Source organism: Medicago sativa, chromosome 1 (genome assembly GCF_051527215.1).
Source record: "Medicago sativa cultivar Bolivia chromosome 1, Bolivia_mono, whole genome shotgun sequence".
NCBI classification, from domain to species: domain Eukaryota; kingdom Viridiplantae; phylum Streptophyta; class Magnoliopsida; order Fabales; family Fabaceae; genus Medicago; species Medicago sativa.
The window spans coordinates 66,492,886-66,514,512 of NC_140749.1; the positions used below are offsets into that span (position 1 = coordinate 66,492,886).

Sequence of the window (21,627 nt, forward strand, 5' to 3'; positions counted from 1 at the left end):
TTATAATGAAGGCAACATTAATTATTCAAAACTTCAAAGGCATTGAGTTGTCAAAAGGCATCTAGGCAGTGGAGGTGAAGTTGAATCTAAAACAATCAGTTTGACGTGCAAAGATCGTGTTGCTAAAGCCCAATCTAGACGCAGCCAAATCAAATTGCAAAAGATTATTCTCCAATTGATACCCTCCAATCACAATAGAAGTCCTTGCATTCTCACCACCGTTAACAAATCCAAGGCACAAAACCTCATCATTTATATTCACCATTGAATTTGCACCAAACATGCTCCAAATCACATTGTTTTGTAAAACAAGCTCAATTGTAGGCACAGCCGCACCCAATGGCGTCCCTGGCAAATTGTCAAAACTATAACAAAATTCAAAAGGCGGAGATGAATCCTCCGTAGTTATGTTTCTTGCAACAGACGCTTTCACAAAAGCGTCTGTAACTGCTTTGTTCCACCAACACCTTTGTTGTCTATAGACAACAAACTCGAGTTAAGTGAAACCAATTTTCCATCGATTTTGATTGTTTTCACTCCGATGAAATACTCAACTGAAGGCTCTCCCTGCAAGAAAGCAGAAGATGTGCTAACAGGATTGATTAAAAGCGGCGTGTATGTGAATGATTTTGAATCAAATACAACGTTAGGGAGAGAAGCGTTGTCAGCGAGAAAACTGTAAGGACCATCACCGAAGATGATGACACCATCTGAAGAAGAAAAACAAAAAGCAAATTTTCTTTCGAAGCTAAAAGTAGAAGCTAGTTGAGATGGAAGAGCGATTTTGGTTCTTCCAAGACCGGCCATACCAGAAACACCACCTGCAAGTTGTTGGTGATTTCAAAAATAATGGAATCACTTTAGAACCAAAAGTTGTAACTCTTCATGGGAATCATTCATATACATTGGAACATTATTATTTATTGATAGATAATGAACCATGACATTGATTCAAGTGTATATGGTTGTAACATTTGGCAAAAGGGTGTTTAATGAACCATAACATTGATTCAAGTGTATATGCTCATAACCTTTGGCAAAGTGGTGCCTAATGAATCATAACATTGATTCAAGTCAAAGGGGTGTTTTCTCTCATGTGAAGAGTCATATAATGCACTATAAATGCTTGGCATTTGGGCATTAGTTGGATACACAAGAACAAAAACACACAACTTTGGACAAAATTTTGTTGCATTAACAAATAATTCTCCCTAATTCTCTTACTCTAAATCATCCATCAATTCTCTAATGCATGAGTGAATTGCTGGAACCATAAATCTGTAAAATACTGTTAGGAGATACGCTTGGTGTGGTTGTGCAATACACGTCAAGGAACTCATAGTATCCTGAAGGGGATTCGCCGGTCATTCCTTATTGCATCCAATATACAGTTATTGGTGGGGGCGAATCGAACCTAAAGGTTAGTATGGCAACCCCATACGCTTTGAGTTTACATGCATAACTATTAAACTTTTCAGGTTTCAAGTGCAGCAGCCTCTTCCCAACAATCAAGATATACAACAATCTTTGGAATTTATGTGCACACTTCATCGTATTCATCTTCATCATCTTCTTGGTCAAGTTATTGCAGCAGACCCCCAACACAAGTTCCAACAATCTTTAGGTTCGATTTATGATTTACTTGTGATTAAAGGCTGCAATTTTTGGGAGAGATGAAAGCTTACATTTTCATCCATGACTACGGTGAACGGTAAACAAATTCCTTTTATGAATATACGTTATGGAAATTTATGGATAAATATTTCATATATGATGTGTTTGTGATAAATTTACAGGTGGTTGTAGATAATATATGCATGATAAATTTTGATATGTATAAAATTTATCGTTTGAAATCTGTTTAATGTTAATTTGAACATGAGATAATGTGCATATAACTGATTACATTACCTATTATGAAATATTTGGTGTTCTAAATGCATGTGTATAGTATCTAAGTAAATATAAATATGTTAGATTTAACATGTGGTGACATATATATACATGATTTAGAAATTGTTCAAGTATATGAATTTTGATGAGTATTGTAATATGTTAAGAATGTTTAAACACTATTTTATTTATGAAAGTAGTGTAGATAAATTGTCAAAATATCAAGTGGTTGATTTAATGATATTATTTACTTTGTGTAAGAAATTATTATCATTAATATTGTGTTGATAATATATGTACATGATAATATGAAAAGTAATGGTTAATTTCTTGTTATCATGATATTAAAATAATTTGGGTATGTTTTGAATTATTGTAAGTTGATATATGTTCATGGAAGAAAGTCATAGAAAATATTAATGATTTTGGTTCATTGTTTATTCTTCTATGTCATTGTTTATTGAAATTTAGTATTGAACATATTTAAACATAAACTTGAATTTAACACAATGAATTTATGATATATGTATTAGTTATATGATAACTAAAATCAAAATATTTGTGTTATATTTAATTTTATGTGGAATATATGACTTGCAAGTTTAATCTCATCTTATGAAGTTTGGTTATGACATTCTTTTATGATCAAGTTTTATTTTGCTATGTATGTTTAATGCATTCAATGTATGATATATCTTGGTTAGATATAAAAGAAAAGTTGAAGTTCAGATTGAAATGCATGTTAAATATTGTTATAGCAAAGGTGTAATGACATAAAAGTTTGTGTATTATTACAATATACTTAATTGACAAAAGTGTCATAGTTTGATGATAGTTGGTGAATACTATCAAGAGTATATAAGTTGATCCATAGACATAGCTATGAGAATTCAAAATCTATGTGAAGAATTGAATATTCAAAGTTTATAAAAGTTAAAAGAAAATCTTGCAATTATTTGACGAAATGATTGACAAGGAATGATGTCTTTGGAAATGATGTTGAATACATTGAAGACATTATTAGGGATGTGGTACAAACCCAAATCTAATTGATTACCAAAAGTGGAAACTCAACCCACACTTGAGTAGCATCAAGTCTTGGGTTCAATGGTGAAAGTACACTATTAGAGTAATTGAAGTACTTGACAATAGATACATCCCAAGGGGCAAAAGTACTTGGACCATAAGAAGAAAAAGGGTAGGATGAGGTTTTCCTCTTAATGGACATATAACATATATTTGCTGGAATGCATACTTATGGGGCATTTCCGATATAGTCTACCTATGTGAGAATGAAGTTTGGCCGCTTCTCAGAGTTCAAGGGTTTGACTCTTAAATTCTCATGAAAAGGGATATATGACACAAGGCCTTCTTAATGTGTCATCTTACAAGTCTCTTTATCAATGGTACCGAGATTCTATGTGTAAGTTATGCACACTTGTTCTAATGAATAGTTGGTTCAAAGCTTGCCTACCATACTATTTGGGAATGAGCGAAAACTTAACTTACTAAGTAATGGTTCAAATCGCGAGATACCATTATCTGAAGGCATGGAATTTCCGGATTTATGTGATTTAGTATTTTGAAAATGGTGGGGGATTGTTGGTGATTTCCAAAATAATGGAATCACTTTAGAACCAAAAGTTGTAACTCTTCATGGGAATCATTCATATACATTGGAACATTATTATTTATTGATAGATAATGAACCATGACATTGATTCAAGTGTATATGGTTGTAACATTTGGCAAAAGGGTGTTTAATGAACCATAGCATTGATTCAAGTGTATATGCTCATAACCTTTGGCAAAGGGGTGCCTAATGAATCATAACATTGATTCAAGTCAAAGGGGTGTTTTCTCTCATGTGAAGAGTCATATAATGCACTATAAATGCTTGGCATTTGGGCATTAGTTGGATACACAAGAACAAAAACACACAACTTTGGACAAAATTTTGTTGCATTAACAAAATAATTCTCCCTAATTCTCTTACTCTAAATCATCCATCAATTCTCTAATGCATGAGTGAATTGCTGGAACCATAAATCTGTAAAATACTGTTAGGAGATACGCTTGGTGTGGTTGTGCAATACACATCAAGGAACTCATAGTATCCTGAAGGGGATTCGCCGGTTATTCCTTATTGCATCCAATATACAGTTATTGGTGGGGGCGAATCGAACCTAAAGGTTAGTATGGCAACCCCATACGCTTTGAGTTTGCATGCATAACCATTAATCTTTTCAGGTTTCAAGTACAACAGCATCTTCCCAACAATCAAGATATACAACAAATCTTTGGAATTTATGTGCACACTTCATCGTATTCATCTTCATCATCTTCTTGGTCAAGTTATTGCAGCAGACCCCCAACACAAGATCCAACACAAGTCCTCGTAATAATGAAGTCGGTGCACATGAAAATAGAAAGCGTGAAACAACTACATTTTGTCCTGGGTTGAAACCGTTAGTTGATTGGATGGATAAAACGTCTTCAGCTAGTTCGCCACGAGTAGCGCTGTGTGTGATGGTGTTGTCCGAAATGAGGCCACAAGTGTTGTTGCAGCCGGGTTTTGGTGATGGAAACAATCACCACAACTATCAGATTTGGCGAGGGAGCATTGGGCGGAGGGGCACCGTGCAGGGCGGTATGTGGAGGAAGTGTAGTGGTTTTCACAGTCGACCCAGAGAAATTTGCCGCCAAGATCGACGACAAGGTTTAGTGGGACTAGTGGGGTTCTTTGGTTAATTTGAGCTATGTATTGTAGTGTTGTTGCGCTATCTTTTGTGACTGGGAGAACAAGTGCTTTGGGTCTGAATGATTGTTGAGAGAAAGTTGGTGCAGTGAAGAACAGTAGAAGGAGAAGGAAAATGAAGTGTTGGAAGTTGGTATTAGCCATGGCTAGAGACACTGTATATGGAAAATAGATAGATGTTGAGTTGGAGAGGATGATGCAGAGGCAGATCTATTTATACTTGGGATTGTTGGGATATTGGAATTGAGTGGGAAGAGTTGCCATTGTTGATTCATTAATGTGAGTGGCACTAAGGAATTGGTGCTTAAGTCAAAGACAAGTTGAGATGTTAACAAACGTCAAATATGATTGCTACATTATTTTTGTGGCCAATTCTATGGTGTACAACCCCTAAAAAAACTATTGTGTACAAATGAGAAAATATTGGACCATGTACAAATTAGTTTTCACCACTAAATCAGGAAAACTCATCATTAAATTAAATGAAAAATAATATGACTTTTTGATCAAATTGTAAAAACTGCATGGTACAAGACCATTTTACTTGTGTATGTTAGACAAAGATTATCTTTGTATCTAATAGGAGAAAAAGATATTGCCTACAATATCTCGACATGTTACTAGTTTTTTGGTCAAACTTAAAAGATTTTTAGTTTTTTATGAGATAAACGCAATGATACTCATCTAATTTGATTGAGTATGTTGCCCTCATCTAATAATTCAATGTAATATTTTTAATTTATTTTAAAATAAATTTGAATATTAAACAAGATTTTGCCTAGAGATACTGATATCCAACCAACAAACTCTAAGTTACATAAGAATTTACCTTTAATGATTCATTCATCTCATTATAGGCATTTCTTTTAAAATAAGTTTTTGTCTCGAATTGATTGTCAAAATATATAATATCCTTGAAACATTAATTCTTTTACCCATCAATATTCATTTATTTATTATATTTTACTCATTTACTTGCTCCACTAACTATAATTGGTTAATAAGATACTAATCATAAGCGTTAATTTATCATTCTTTACTATATCATTCTGTCAAAAAATACGGGTGAATCTTAACGTGATACACAAGTGGTGGTGAACAGTGAGCATCACCTTTGAACTTCAACCTTTCAACTTCAATTATGGAAGAGCTAAACGAATTTGGATTACTAGCAGACACCAATTACACACATTCATGTATAAGTGTATCAATGGTTGTTGGATTAAAATTGACCGATACATATTTCAAACTCAATATTTTTTTTATGAAAAAGTTTAAAATTGTGTTAAAATTTGAATCGTCTATCTCTATCCAACAATCATTGATTGTATAAACGTGCGGAATCGATGACAGTAAAAAAATCTGAATTCATAGCGAAACAGAGATGATACGCGCTTTATATGCGCATAGAATTTTCAGGCTCTCCTAATCTTAATATATAATACGAAGGTTCACAATGCATGCCTAATATGAAAACCCTAAACCTAATTCAAATATCACAATTACCTTCGTGTCCCCCACTTTAATTAACCCTAATCCTGCCTTTTTTGAGAGGTTTAAAAAATCTTTCTGAAAAATGTCTTTGCCGGGAGTTGAACTCGCAATCCATTGCCTCCATCCAAGCGCTTTGACCACTTGACCAGTAGCTGTTTTAGTGTTATAATATCGCTTCCACTAATGCATATCCTATACCAAACAGACATTTTAAAAGGCAATTAATCTCTTTTCCTCTCCTTCTCGACTTTAACGTTATACGGTTCTGAAGTCATGTTCTCCCCTTATTCATGCGATCTCAACCCAGAAATCGGCCATTTCCATCCCTTTCTTCCCCCTTTTCCTTCGATTTCTCCGCAAAAATATGATTCTGATGCATATTTCGTCCATGATAACTTATTAATGGTATGATCACTAAGCTAATTTTGATATCAATGCTATTTTATTATTTTATTCATTTTGATTTTCTGGATAGTGATTAGGGTTTCAAAATTTGGGGATTTTATGATTTTTCAATTCAATTAAGATTGTTTCTCAATCCTTGAATTTTCAAATATACAGTCTTCACGTTTTCTGATATAGGTTTGGATTGGCAATGGTTATAATTTCTAATAGTGATTTAGTCCTAAAAAATAGGGAAAATTGCCACCTCAACGTATTTTTGTTATTATATCCTTAAACACTGCTTAGGTAGTTTTTTTCAGCCTGAACACACGTGCAAATGTTGTTCCTAGAAAATAGTCACGCCAAGCATGACTGATGTGTCGTGGCCTTTCATAAATCCTTGAAAATATAGTCTTGACCCTGAACACGTACAATGTTGTTGCTTGAAAACCCTTGAAAATAGCCCCTCCAACCATGACTGATGTGTAGTGGGTTTAGATAAATCCTTGAAAATAGCCACGACTCCAAGCATCGTGGGTGGTTTTTTATGATAACTTTCAAATTCTCACTCTCTTCTTATAAATAGGTGTCTTTGTTGTTGCCCTTCATGTTCTGTTTTCCATAATCTCATAAATCATTGAAAACAGGTAACGCTCCAAGCATAACTAATGTGTAGTGGGTGGTTTTACATAACTCACTCCCCCTTTATAATTCACTCATCTGATGAATCCTTGAAAATTGTCACCACTCCAAGCATAATAACTGATATGTAGTGAATCACAATTTATTTATTTGTACTCACTAATATGAAAACCCTAAACCTAATTCAAATCTCACAATTACCTTTGTGTCCCCCACTTTAATTTCTTTTTCATTTTCCAAAAACGTTACTTTATCTATGTCATCTCTTTTTTTTCAACTTTAATACACCATTTTTTTTCATTGTTCCATCTCCCTCTCTCTCACTTCTCTGTTCACTATCACCATTCATTATCCACACCATCAGTGCAGTAACCAAACAATAAGTTATCACGCCGTATCCATCTGTCATCACTAACCAACCGACAATATATTTAATGTCAGTTTCAACAAAAGAAACACATGTATCTGTTAGTATATGGTGGAGATGGTTCTCATATTTTAGATTGCGGCGAATTTTTGAATCATTCAAATCATCCTAATACAATGTTGTTTACAAGGAAATTTTTCGTAATGTACCAGCATGATTTGTTACCTATTTTTAAGTTGTATTATTATTTTTAACATTGTATTTGCACAAATAGATTATGAATTAACAGTATAATTGAATATTTTGTTTGCCATCAATATGACCCGTGCGGCAGCACGGGTGCAAGGTCTAGTAATATGACACCTCTTAATGGTGATTGGCAACGTGGCAAAGTAAATACTCATACTAGGGTGCTCGCAGTGTAGTTTAGATTGATTCGAGACAAATCATTATCATATATGCAGGGCCGTCCCTGAGAATTCGGAGGCTCGACTCAGGGAATGAAAAGAGGTCAGTGATAAAATCAAAACGTATTTTTTTTAAAAGAGCAATGTTCTATTTATATTTTTTAAAAGATAAATACAAGGTGCCGTATATATGCGGTACACCCATAGGTGAAAAAGACTACTGTATACATGAGGAACCCCCACCTAACACCAAAAGCAAGAGGAACTAATTCTAATAGGCCTAAAAGGCTAAAACAAGAGGACAGAAAATGAAACCTGCACAAAACCACCAAAAGCCATGCGCGCACAAAGCTGACAGCACAACAACCAAGCAGTCACAACAACAACAAAAAACCCACAAAGCTGGCAGCACAGAAGTCAAGCAGTCACAGCAACAGCAACTATATTTGATGTATATATGTTGAAAGCAACTATATATTTCAATTAACGCACGACTTTATCAACACTGTTTCAAATTCAAAACTATTTCAAATTGAAGTATAATTATATTGAGGTTAATTTCATTCAGTAATAGCACTTATATTGGGATTGAAATTTGAAACAGTGTTGTTTTCAACATTCAACAAATCTCTATCAATCTCTATTTTAGCAATTTCAACATTCAAATTAATGAAAGAGAGTTTATTTACTTACCAAACAGTGCTATTTTGGAAAGGGGAAAACCGATTGAAATCTTGAGAGTTGAGAGTCTACAATTAGTGATGATTTGGTCAAGAAGGAAGAAGAAGAAGGAAAGCCTGATGAGTGATGATGTGAATCAGTTGATGATTTTGATTAGTGATGATGGTTGTTTGTGAATCGGTGATGAGCAACAAGAGCGTGAAACAGAGTTTGAGCGACAACGCGTTTCTGAAATAATTTTTTTTATTGGAGGATAATATAGTACTAGGTATAAAAATAAAAAAAATTTGAGGCCCATCCTTGGGGGAGGCCCAGCTCGTTTGAGCTGTTTGCACCCCCTCAGAGCCGGGCCTGCATATGTGGAAGATAGTCACACGTGACTCGGTTCGATTTGGATTACTCGGTTAAAAAAAGATTTCATTTGGTCATATTAAATTGTTTTTCTTAACTGTATAGAAAACAAACCTTGAGATCTTCGAACTTCAAATCTATTTATTATTATTTTTGGTTAAAATTTATTTGTTTGTGTGTGAATCGGTTATCCTCTGTGTGAAGCTGAAGAAACTAATCCCTTAAGCTGGATATGGCCATAACATTTCTTTTTATTTTGAATGAAATATTTTCTTCTTTTCAATACTCTTACCTAAATTGGTTTTACTCTATAACATCAAACAAAACTTAAACTCTTCATAAAAAATAAATAAAATGAATTAGGTTGTTTGTGTTTGTCACTCCAAATCCAATTTTGGCTTGATCACTATTGAAACTCTTTTCAAATCTCAAAAACCTAAAATTAATTGCTACACCAAATCATCTTTTTATTTGGTCATCGTACAAATCTCAAAATCGATGATTCTCAAATCCTTTTTGAGTTTGATCATAAAAAAAAAAAACAGAGATCAAAAGTGACTGAGATATAATTAACTATTGATGGAAGAGACTCATTTGAGTAACATTAAGCGACCAAGATAGAACACAAACTAATCAAAGGATATCATTTGAGTAACATTAATTATTATTTTTAGGTTAATCTATAAAATAAAATCCAACTTACTATTGTAAAAAATATATGATGCACCAAAGTAGTCAATATGAACATATTATTAAAAGATTAACGCATAATTATAATCAATGAAAAAACAAATACAGTATTTGCTTAGGTTTTAGTCTTGGACAAATTATTCAATAGTAGATACATATATCCAACCATTTGTATAAAAAGGGGAAAATACATTCTTTGGTTTACATCAAATAACTACACTCCTTGTCAAACCATACATGAATTTCAATGCAATTTATTATAAACAAAGGAAACACTAATTATTCAAACTTGATAGAGTATAAAAAAAATGCTGATTTGGGAAAAAGGCATCTAGGCAGTGGAGGTAAAGTTGAAGTTAGAACAAGTAGTTTGTCGTCCAAAGAGCAAGGAGCTAAATCCCAATTTAGAAGCAGCCAAATCAAATTGCACAAGATTATCCTCCAACTGATACCCTCCAATCACAATTGAAGTCCTTGTATTCTTACCACCATTCACAAATCCAAGACACAAAACCTCATCATTTATATTCACCATTGAATTTGCACCAAATATCCTCCAAACCACATTTTCATTTTGCAAAAAGAGCTCAATAGTAGGCACAGCTGCACCCAATCGTGTCCCAGTCACATTAGTGTAACAAAATTCAAAAGGCGCAACCGAATCCACCCTCTTTATGTTTCTTGCAGCAGACGCTTTCACGAAAGCGTATGTAACTGCTTTGTAAATAGAAGCTTCTAAAACGGTGTAAGGATCAACCGTACTAATCTTTGTTCCACCAACACCGTTGTTGTCTATAGACAACAAACTTGAGTTAAGTGAAACAACTTTTTCATCGATTTTTATTGTTTTCACGCCGATGAAATACTCGGCTGAAGGCTGACCTTGTGAGAAAGCAGAAGCTGTGCTAACAGGATTGATCAAAAGCGGTGTGTATGTGAGCGAGTCTGAATCAAGAACAATGTTGGGAAGAAAACCGTAAGGTCCATCCCCGAATAAAACAACTCCCTTTGAAGAGGAAAGACAAATAGCGAATTTTCTATCGAAGCTAAAAGCCGAAGCTAGTTGAGATGGAAGAGCAATTTTGGTTCTTCCAAGACCAGCCATGCCAGAAGCACCACTTGCAAGTCCTTTTAGTAAGAAAGTTGGTGCACATGAGAATAGGAAGCGTGAAACTGCGACATTTCGTCCTGGGTTGAAGCCATTAGAGGATTGGATTGATAAAACATCTTCAGCAAGTTCACCGCTGGTGGCGGTGTGGGTGATGGAATTGTCCGGGGTGACACCACAGGTGTTGTTGTTGCAGCCAGGCTTTGGTGATGAGAAACAATCACCACAGCCGTCGGAATTGGCGAGGGAGCATTGGGCTGAGCGACACCGTGCAGGGCGGTATGTGGAGGAAATGTACTTGTTTTCACAATCAACCCATAGAAATTGGCCACCGAGATCGACGATGACGTTCAGTGGGACTAGTGGGGTTCTTTGGTTGATTTGAGCTTTGTATTGGTTTGTTGTAGCGCCATCTTTTGTGACTGGGAGAACTAGGGCTTTTGGCCTGAAAGATTGTTGAGAGAAAGTGGGTGAAATGAAGAAAAATAGGAGTAGGGTTGTAATGAAGTGTTGAAAATTGGAAGCCATGGTTAGAGAGTAAAGATGTAAGTGTATAAGTGTATGGTATTGAGTTTGAGAAAATGGTGTTGAGGCATCTCTATTTATACATGGAATTGGATAGGATATTGATAGAGTTGCCACTTTTGATTTGGTTCATAGTATTAAAGAATTTGGCGTTTAAGTCAAAAACAACTTGAGATGTTAAGAAACGTCAAATATGATTGCCACATTTCTTTGTATCTAACACGACTACGTGATGTTGCCTTGATTATATTATCTGGACACGACATTAAATTCTTGGTCAAACTTGATGTACATTTTTTATATTCTTCTTTTTACGCGTTACTTTGCTTTCATCTTTTGTCTCTCTCAAAGGACTGAAGGGGTAATATTTGTTGCTATGCAGGCATGGGTTTGAAATTCTAGAACAGTAGTATGTAAATGTACTTAGGCAGATTATTAAAAAAATGTAATTGTACTTAGGTAGATTATTAAAAAAAGAAATCTCAGTTATGGCAAAATCTAACTAAAATAGAGTTTCAGATTTGTACACTAACAAGGATTTATCTAGACGTAGAAAGAGTGTACGCGTAATCTAAAAGCTGAAATTGATTTCTGATCTTTGACTTTGAGACATCTCTTTCTGGATCTTATCTGTTTGCTGATAAACGAATACATTCTTGTATTAATTAATTTTAGTGAGTCGCATTACTATGTGGATATAATCGTTTTCAGGAAATTACACGGCTACATAAAAGATTTGGTAGGTAAGTGTCAAGTCAATTTCTAATTCATTTGATCTTTTTTGTGGTGGCCGGGGTTCGAACCCTAGACCTTGCATATTTTATGCATCTTCTCTAACAACTGAGTTAAGCTCACGAGGACAATTCATTTGATCTTTAAACTAAAGAGCATGCTAACAAATGTCATAAGAACACACTTGTTAATAATTCAAAAATAAAAATAATTGATAAATTTAGTGTTAAAAACTGATTTTTTAATGTTCCAATACGGCGTTTACACAATTCCTAAGAGCATCTCCAATGGGAGGTCCTTACTTAACAAGGACCACTCCCTATTAAGGACCCCCTATTGGAGGTAGAAAAAATGAGTCCCCGTTAAGGAACGAGTAACTATATAAGGACCCTCTCTCTCCTAAGCAACTAACGGGTCCCACGTTTAAAAGAAGTAATAAAATATGTACTATGTGGTCCCGCTTACAAAAGAAGTAATATTTTAATAAGGCTAAAATATGGTATTGGTCCCTGCAAAATAGGTCATGTTTGGTTTTAGTCCCTGCAAATTTTTTTTATGGTTTTTGGTCCCTGCAAAAATAGGTCAGTTTTGGTTTTAGTCCCTGCAAATTTTTTTTATAGTTTTTGGTCCCTGCAAAAATAGGTCAGTTTTGGTTTTAGTCCCTGCAATTTTTTTTTATAGTTTTTGGTCCCTGCAAAAATTTTTGTTAGAGAAAATAGTCCCTGACCCCAATTATGTGATGATTTGTCACTTTTGTGCATATGTGGCATATGTGCTTACTTAATAAAAAGAATATTATTTTTTATAATTTATATAACAATAATTATTTTTTAATTAAAAAATAATAATAAAACAGATACAATAATTATTTTTTAATTTATAAAAGTGACAAATCATCACATAAATGGGGTCAGGGACTATTTCCAAAAATAAAATTTTTTGCAGGGACCAAAAACTATAAAAAAAATTTGCAGGGACTAAAACCAAAACTGGCCTATTTTGCCGGGACCAATACCATATTTAAGCCTTTTAATAATTAATAGTTGTTTTGATTTCAAAAAAATAATTAATAGTTGTTTTAAATATTATTTTATCTATTTGCCATCATTTTAAATAAAATGTAATTCATGCAAATTATTATTATTATTTTATAACGAAGGAATGTAAAATTTGTAATGTTAATTTTTTCCATTTTCAAATTATTAGCAGATGTGTCAGAAATTTAAGTTCATACGAATAAATAAATATTTTATAATTTAATTTTTTTTAAGGATTATAATTAAATATTATGAGGTAATTTATAATTTAATAAATAAATTATTTTTGTTTAATGATGTAAAGCTAGTGGGGCCTATTTAAGTACTTTTTATTGAAGTCCTTATTAGTGTACTTCCATTGGAGTCATTGAGTTCTTAATAGGTACTTTTATTAAAATATTATAAATAAGTGATGTGTAACGTGGGGTCCATTTAAGAAGTCTTTATTAAGGAACTACCATTGTGGATGCTCTAAGTTTCCATTTTAATTAACAAGTGTTAGCATTTCCTTTAAATTAATAGTTGAATGAGTTTTTTGAAAGAAAAAATATTCTATCATTTACAATTATAATATCTAAATCTTGTTCACCAAATGTGTTGGAGATATTTTTTTTTAACACCAATATTAGGAAATATTGATTATTTTTTCTATAAAATGTAAAAAAATAATAATAAATTGGGAAATGTTAACTTGTGCCCTCAAGGCACAAGTTAATGATTCAAATATAGAAAAAATTTATTGGAATGTGTGCATTGCATTTAATATTTAACTTTTTAATCATTTAAAAGCACAAAATTTTAGAGAAAGTTTCCTCTTTTAGGTTTCTTAACATATGCCCTAAGGGCACAAGTTAACACTACCCTAATAAATTAAGTATGATTTTTTTCTTACATAAGCAAACTTAACTCATTTTATTAATAATAACGGTCTCAATACAAGAAGGAATATGATCTTGAGCGTGTGAACTAGCATAATATAATTACGCCATTGCTAACAAATGGGCAGCATTATTTGTTTGTCTCCTAATGAAACTTATCTTAAAATTTTGGTAGGTTCTAAGTGAAATTTTGCAAATATCAATAATAACGCCAAACAAAGAACTGGTGTTGAGTCTTCTAGTAATGTCATCAACCACACTTGCTTGCAATCAAGTTTGATACACACCTTAGATAGACCCATACTGCCAAGTCATTTTATCGCTTCCTTTAAGCCCCCTGCCTCCGCTTCGTTAGGTTTTGGTAATCCGAAGAACCAAGTTGTTTTTGCCTTTATGAACTCTCTTAGGCTTCCTCTGATGCACATGCCTATTCCATCGATATTGCACTTGATCTCTCCCACCTTCGATTTTCTCCAATTGCCATGGTTATGACTTATTGTTCTTGTTATGGACCGGTCAAAGACCTAGGCCCAATTGCTTAGGCCCAATAACAAACCAAGCCCAAATGCTGCATTTGGCAATTTACTCGCAACACACCCCTTCTCCGCGAGGGGGGTGATTGGAGCAACTGAGACTTGTTCAAATGAACAGTAACGTCTCTTTCCCACGTTCCCGCAAATATCTCATTGGCGGTTACACTTCTCACGATTTCGTAACCGTCGGACACACGTGTGCCATTACAACGGCTCTACATTCACCCACCTCTATAAATAGGAGGCTCCTCACAACCTCCAAGGTAGAATCTCTTTCACTCTCAAACCCCCCATTCTGAACCTCTACTGACTTGAGTGTCGGAGTGTCTGCAGGTACACACCCCCCATTTAGTCCAACGCTACTAAAGTATTCTCACCACCGTGAACCACCGCATTAAAGAAAGCACCGACAACCACCTTCTGATCAGGTACGAACAATTTTGTTAAAGTTGCTTTCTCCTTCCCCCATGCGGTATGCACGCTCGTGGGCAGCGGGCTTGTTGCTATTCCAACAAAGATTCACATGCCATGTGCACCGACATTCACGGATTCGTATCTAAATCACTCCAAAGCTTCTTATTTCTTCTCTTTCATATGCACCACAAAGTCATTACAAAAGTAAAGAGTTGTTGATGAGGTAGTTGTTCGAGTAATTGAAAGAAGAGAGTTACAAATTCATCTGTTACTACTAGATTCTCTTTGATGATATGCCGCAACCTCGCTACTTTCCACCCTACTTCTAATTTCTCACAATCAAAGAAAACATGCCAGTTATTTTGATACAACTTATCACATATCACACAATGATCACTACACTAAAAACAACATGTTTGGAGGCATTATCTTGTAGGTAAGAGATTACGTGTCACCCTCCATAGAAAAACCTTCACTTTTGGGGTTCTTTGAGATGCCATAATTTCGTCCAGTTGCCCTCCACACATAAGTTTATGTTATCGACTATATTTTCCATGATGTGTCGATATGCGGAGCAAACACTGTATTCGCCATGGGGTGTAAAATTCCATGAACGTTTCTCCTCTTCCACCTAACCAATGATGGACATAGCTGCAATAGTTTGCACGTCTTTTTCATTAAATAGCATGTTTATGATGTCTGCCTGCCACACATGTGCATTTTGGTCAATTAAATAACTCACAACCAGATCTTCTGCTCCCATGCCTATCAAACTTCTTGCAAAACCCTATCCCCATCTCCTAGCCATGGATTAGACGACACCTTAACTTTTGAACCATTCCCCACTCGCCATTTGAGACCTCCTCTAACCACTACCTATGAAACATGAATATTTCGTCAAACAAAACTCAGGTTATGACCCAGCCTTGCATTAACAAAACTCCCCATCGGAAAGTATGATTTTTATAAATAATGAAATGATATTTTTTTTAGAAAATCATATTTCTTGAAATATAAAAGTCGACAAATAGTTATGATTTCATAAAAATGATCGTTAATTCTCAATTTAGAAAGCAAGTGTATGTTACACTTCGATTTACGAGTGTATCACATAAGCTTTCGAGTTTTAAATGGTATTTTATGTCAACAAAAGTAATTGGGAGATTAGACTTCTACAAAAACGACAACCAAAATTTGAATTTCAGTTAAGAGAAGTGTCAACATTTAGTGTCTGACATGTGTCAACTAGAATTACATCGACAAAATTACACAAGTCGTCTCTTAATTTAGTTTCAGATAGTGATTTGATCGTTTATCTTTTTCTTTTTTTGTCATTTTAGCCCTTTTGATCTGGTTGCATATGAACTTTCAAGCTTCATATGTAAATATGGGTTAAAGATCATAGATTTAAAGAATGAAAGCTCACAAGAAAATAAAAGATAAATGACAAAATCATTATATGAAATTAAGTTAATACCATATATGTAATTTCATCAATTACATCCATTAAAAGAAAGATGAGAGAAAAAAAAACATTTTGTGTCGGTTTTCAAAGCGACTTAGAATGTCAGGAGATTTAGTACATAAATGATATTTGTACAACTATTTTGTGACAACTTTTGAACAACTTTCTCTCATATTCTCATTGTATTCTAAATTTTTTTCTGTATTGTTTTTTACCAATAAAAAGAGAGAAAAAGAAAGTTACCCGAAAAATTGACACTAAACATGATTGTACAAATATCACTTCTCATTCAGTATGCGGGACATTGGTTAAGTCAATTTTATATTGTTATACCCTAATTTTGGACCTAAAAATGCTTGTTCAATTCTCCTTTTCTTGCATTTCAAGTCATTTGAACTGTCTCTGATCAATTACATTTTTCTCTGCATTTTATTTCAATATTACTTGCAAAATTCATGAAAAAGGGTATTTTAGTCATTTCCTATGTTAAAATTTCTTTCAGTCTTTGAAAAATGGTTTGAGTCCTTTCAAATAGTTTGAGTAAGTCTTTGTTCCCATTCTATGTCAAGATCCATTTCAAAAATTGCATTTGAAGTCATTTTGAGTCAGTTTAGCCCCTAGGGGCATTTTAGTCTTTTCATGTGTTAAAACCCTGTTTAAATTCTAAAAATTGTCTCTGAGTCTTTTAATTTTGCCTGTATAAGCTCTTGCTTCAATTCCCTGGTAAAAATCCATTTTAAAATTGCATCTGAGTCGTTTTAAGTCAGTTTAGTCCCTAGGGGCATTTTGGTCATTTCACACGAAATTTCGGCAGAGAGAGGTTACTTTAAAGTACCTCATTTAGGTAATTGGTTCGTTTTAGTCCGTTTTGTCATTTTTAATCGTTTCACTTTACGTTATTTTCCGGTTACCAATTTTAATTCATTTTATTTTAATTTTCATTTTAAGTCCTAAAATTCCTAAAAATTACATTTTTAGTCCTTTTTTTGTCATTTTTGCGTTTTAGTCCTTTATTTTTAGTCATTTGCAGATAGGTCCAAAAGGTTGTTACAAGTCCAGTGCCATGTGGCAGCCAGTCATTGGTCCAGCAGTCACTGCATCAGCTATATAAGCCCAGTCATCACAGTCAAAGGGTCAATCCCATTTATCACATTACACATCATCACAAACACCTTTTCTTTTTCTCTCTCCACTCAAAACAAATCAAAACCGTAATAAACTCTGAAAAATCTGAAGAACATTGAAGAATGAAGATGAATCTTCATCTTCAACCTCAACAGAATCATCATCATCCAAAACCCTAACCACCACAACAGTCATCGAAACCACCAACCTCAACAGAATCATCATCACCAAATCCACAAAAAACACCAGAAATCATATCAATTCCAAACCAATTCGCGAATTGTTCATCAACAATAACAATTCACGAATCTGAATCCAAATCCAGCACCAATCCGAGTTCGTTACAAACTCTAATCGGCTCCAGAAGAATACAAAAGCCAGAAGTGCGATAGGAAAAGAATACGAAAGCCAGAAGTATAAACAGATCAAGAACACGAAAGCCTCCAATTCTGGATTACACTTCACAAGATTTGAAGAATCTTTGAAGTTTTCCCTTCGTCTTGTCTCAAGAATCCGAATCCAGCTCAAGGTAAGCTCGTTCCCTCTCTTTCTTTGTTCAAGTGCAAGCTTTTGTTCGAATGGATTTTTGCAGATCTAGGGTTATTAAGCCTTGATATGCGAAAATCAAGGCCAGAAGTAGAATGAGGAAGACAAGGCGGTTGTTTTGGCATAAAGTTTTCAAAAAAAATATAAAGATTTGTTTTCCAGTGTGGCGGCGCCTCCGGCGGCCACCGCACCGGAAAACAATTCTGATCATCTTCTTCATTCGGTCTATTAGAGAGAGATGGAGAGGAAGCAACCTTAGAGAGAGAAAGGAGGGATAGAAATGAGGCTTGAAACCGGTTCAAGGCCTTATATAGGCCAATGAACCGGTTCAACCCATGGTTTAGCCCATGCCTGCTCCACTGACCCGGTCCAATTGCTTCCTGAGCCCAATTGCCACGCCTGTGACCCCTGTTACTATGCACGCCCCCTTTCTTGTGTATTCTTGATGTTTTGTGCTGTTTACACCCCCTGTTTGGTCAATTTTCATACAAAAATGCTCTAAAAAATTTGCAAGACTTTCCTTGTTAATTCTAATTGTTCTTTTTATATTAGTGCATGATTAATTTGGACCCTAAAGAATGTGAAAAAATATTCGTTTGTTGTTAATTCATTTCTTTCCAATTCTTGATAAAATCTTGTTAAAAACTTGTGAAAATTTTAGTAAGTCCTTATTGTGATTGTATTGATGATTTAGTTTTGCTTTATGTGAATTTTGTATGCTAAAAAATGGATAGAGAAATGCATGAATAATTGTTTGTGATTTGTGTTGTTTTGGTGCAATTTTAAAGAATTTTTGGTGCATGGTTTGTTTCCAATTCTTTTACTTATGATAGTAGTTAGTTGTTGAGTATTTTGGAGGCCTTGTTTAGTGTTTAAATTGAAGCATGTGGTGCTGTTTTGGATGTGTGATAATTGGTTGCTTAACTAGCAAGTTACTTGTTATGTTAATGTGTGACTTAGTGCAAAATTGGCTTAGTAGCATACTATGATTCCTTGACACCTAATTACCTTGTAACACTCACATTGGGGGCTGAACCTAAAAATCTTTGAAAATACCAAAATGTGAGGGTTTTGGATTTCTTGCTTGCTTAGGAATTTTGGTGTTTTATTAAGTGCATTTTTGCCACTTTTTGTTGTTTTTTACCATGTTGATATGCTTTATTTTCTTGCCACTTTTTTCTACTATTCAATGCCTATTATTACTAACCCTTTGTTCATTGTTTCATAAGCATCACACATCATATTTTCATCCCTTATTTCTTGCACTTCAATTCCTTGCATATTAATTTTTGCCAAGACTTAGAATGTAAAAAACTTAGGAATTTTGTACTATTTTTCTTATGCTTTTAATTTCTTGCAAAACCATAGAATGTATCTAGGCCAATGATGTAAAGGACAATGGACTCTAATGATGTACACCGACACAAGCACCGACACATGCACACACCTCACTTTAGAAGTATGGCTTGGATATGCATGTTTAGATGTATGTTTAGGATTGTATGTTTAGATGAATGCCTAGGATTTACACTTAGAAAAATCATTTTCCAAAAAATATGAACAACATCACTCAAATATTTTTCATAATAAACCTTGGGATTCAAAATCCCATTGATTTTCCTTTTATTTTCTTAATAAAATTCCAAATGAAAATTAATCATACTAGACTCCTTTTGCAAAATAATTAATCCCACCTCACATTTTCACAATCTTATGCCCTTGAGGCCTCTCTCTCTCATTCTTAAAAATTCCAATTTTCAAACTTAAAATCAACCAACAAAAACAGAAACATTTTTGGAAGAGAACTACGGTGGATTTGATCCCTTAAACGGGTACGTAGGCAAGGACAAAATCCCTTCAATTCAAATAAAATAAAAATTCAAATATCTTCTTCTCCCTCCAATTCTTGACTTAGTAAACTCTTAGGTGTAAATATCACTTTTCAAATAGCATTTAAAAATAAAGCGCGCGCGTAGAAAGTAAAGACGGTTCCTATAGGTTACTATAGTCGTTATGGGTGCCTAACACCTTCCCGTGGCGAAATCAACTCCCGGACCTCGATTCTCAAGGGTTTTGCTTATTTTTTCCCTTCCCAAGAAAAAATGAGATATCAAAGGTTAAAAAGGTTCGAACGTAATCAATGTTTGACACCCGAAAACCAAGATAAAACATATATCCGCAACTAGGTTGATGTTTATCGTGTTAAAACATATTTTGAGGCACCATTAAGGTCTTTTTGTTATAAAATAGGGGGTTTTTAAATAAGAGAAAATAACAATAATAAAATAAAGGAGCTTTGGGATCATTGGTTCGTCATAATAACAAACCCTTCACTAGACAAGGCTTTAACTTCTAATTTCATGGTTTACACCTTAATTTCTAAAGACCGATTTCCCTTTAGCCCCTCACCTTTCCGATGAAAGTCCGGTGAGAGTTTACCCATAGTAACCAAGCCTATTTCGCTGACTTGATTACTAGAAGATGCTTATAAGGATTGAAACTACTTGTGTCTCAATAATTGCAAAGACTATTTTGCTGCCTTTGCAATTATTGTCTAGTTTCACTTGTTCCAACATCAAAGCTCCGCTTTCGCATTATGAATTGATGTTTGGGATGATGGATTAACAATTATCAAACCCTTCACTTTCGCTTCTACAGTTTGATAATGGTTAATTCATGTTAAAGCGGTGAATCTAAATTACAAATTACGGTTACATGAAATTAGGGTTAAAACTTGGTTCGATTAGGATTATGTCATTAGACTTATCCAATAATCCCAAGACAAGAAGAGTCTACTCACTAACGTTCATTGTAGACATAGAGAAGAAGGAGAAGAAGAAGAATATAAAATAAAACAGTAAAGTAAAAGTGAACTTTTATTCCAAGAACAAAAGATGAATGTTTATGATGGAGAGCTACTCTATTTATTTTACAATTGACTTAAAATCTAAGCAACTATAAGGGCTAATCAGTAAAACTACAACAGAGTAACTTGGGCCTGAAGAAAAGCAGCAAAAGAGACTTCTGGAGGTGCCAAGCTTCTGACTTTGTGGAGACATATTTTTGTCTCCGTATCTTCGTATTTTTGCACTGTATTTTCTCCAGTCCTCTTTCTTTTACTCCAAGACACCTTCCACCATATATTCATTCCTAAAATAAAATAAAATGCAATTTAAAGTAAAAGATTCAAAAAGGAAATAAATTTGCAATAAAATCAAATCAAATCTTAATAAAACTAAACTAAATAATGCATTAAAATAGACTAAATTATGACTCATCAAACTCCCCCACACTTGAATCTTTGCTTGTCCTCAAGCAAAAGGCAATGGACATAGCAGCAACAAAAAGTTTAATTATGGCAATGCAATTGAAAACAACATGTCTCTTTGAAGGTTTTGTTTCAAGTACACTAATCACAATTTCAAACATTCCTCGGGAACCTATTCAACCCAACATCAAGTATTAAGTGAGTGTGTGTGTGCAGTCCAACCTTTTTCTTGCTCCTGTATAAGACAGATTTTATGAGGAACAGGTTCTATCCTTAATGCTAAAGTAATCGAGAAAAGTCTTTTCTTCATTTCATATAAGAGTGATGGG

At 34.2% G+C, this 21,627-nt stretch overlaps 1 protein-coding gene and 1 pseudogene across 1 annotated transcript; both read right to left on the reverse strand.

Annotated features, from left to right (window-relative positions):
* LOC146956549 (putative aspartic proteinase GIP2) lies at positions 1–4,842 on the reverse strand (annotated as a pseudogene).
* A 4,935-nt stretch (positions 4,843–9,777) lies between these two features.
* LOC146956550 (putative aspartic proteinase GIP2) lies at positions 9,778–11,513 on the reverse strand. The gene has a single exon (XM_085729409.1). It carries the CDS (start codon positions 11,301–11,303, stop codon positions 9,999–10,001), a length of 1,305 nt encoding a protein of 434 aa, XP_085585535.1. The 5' UTR covers positions 11,304–11,513; the 3' UTR covers positions 9,778–9,998.
* Between the last annotated feature and the right edge of the window lie 10,114 nt (positions 11,514–21,627).

What these genes read in the sequence shown, in the direction of transcription:
- LOC146956550 (XM_085729409.1), bottom strand. Translation starts at nt 11,303, where the DNA reads ATGGCTTCCAATTTTCAACACTTCATTACAACCCTACTCCTATTTTTC.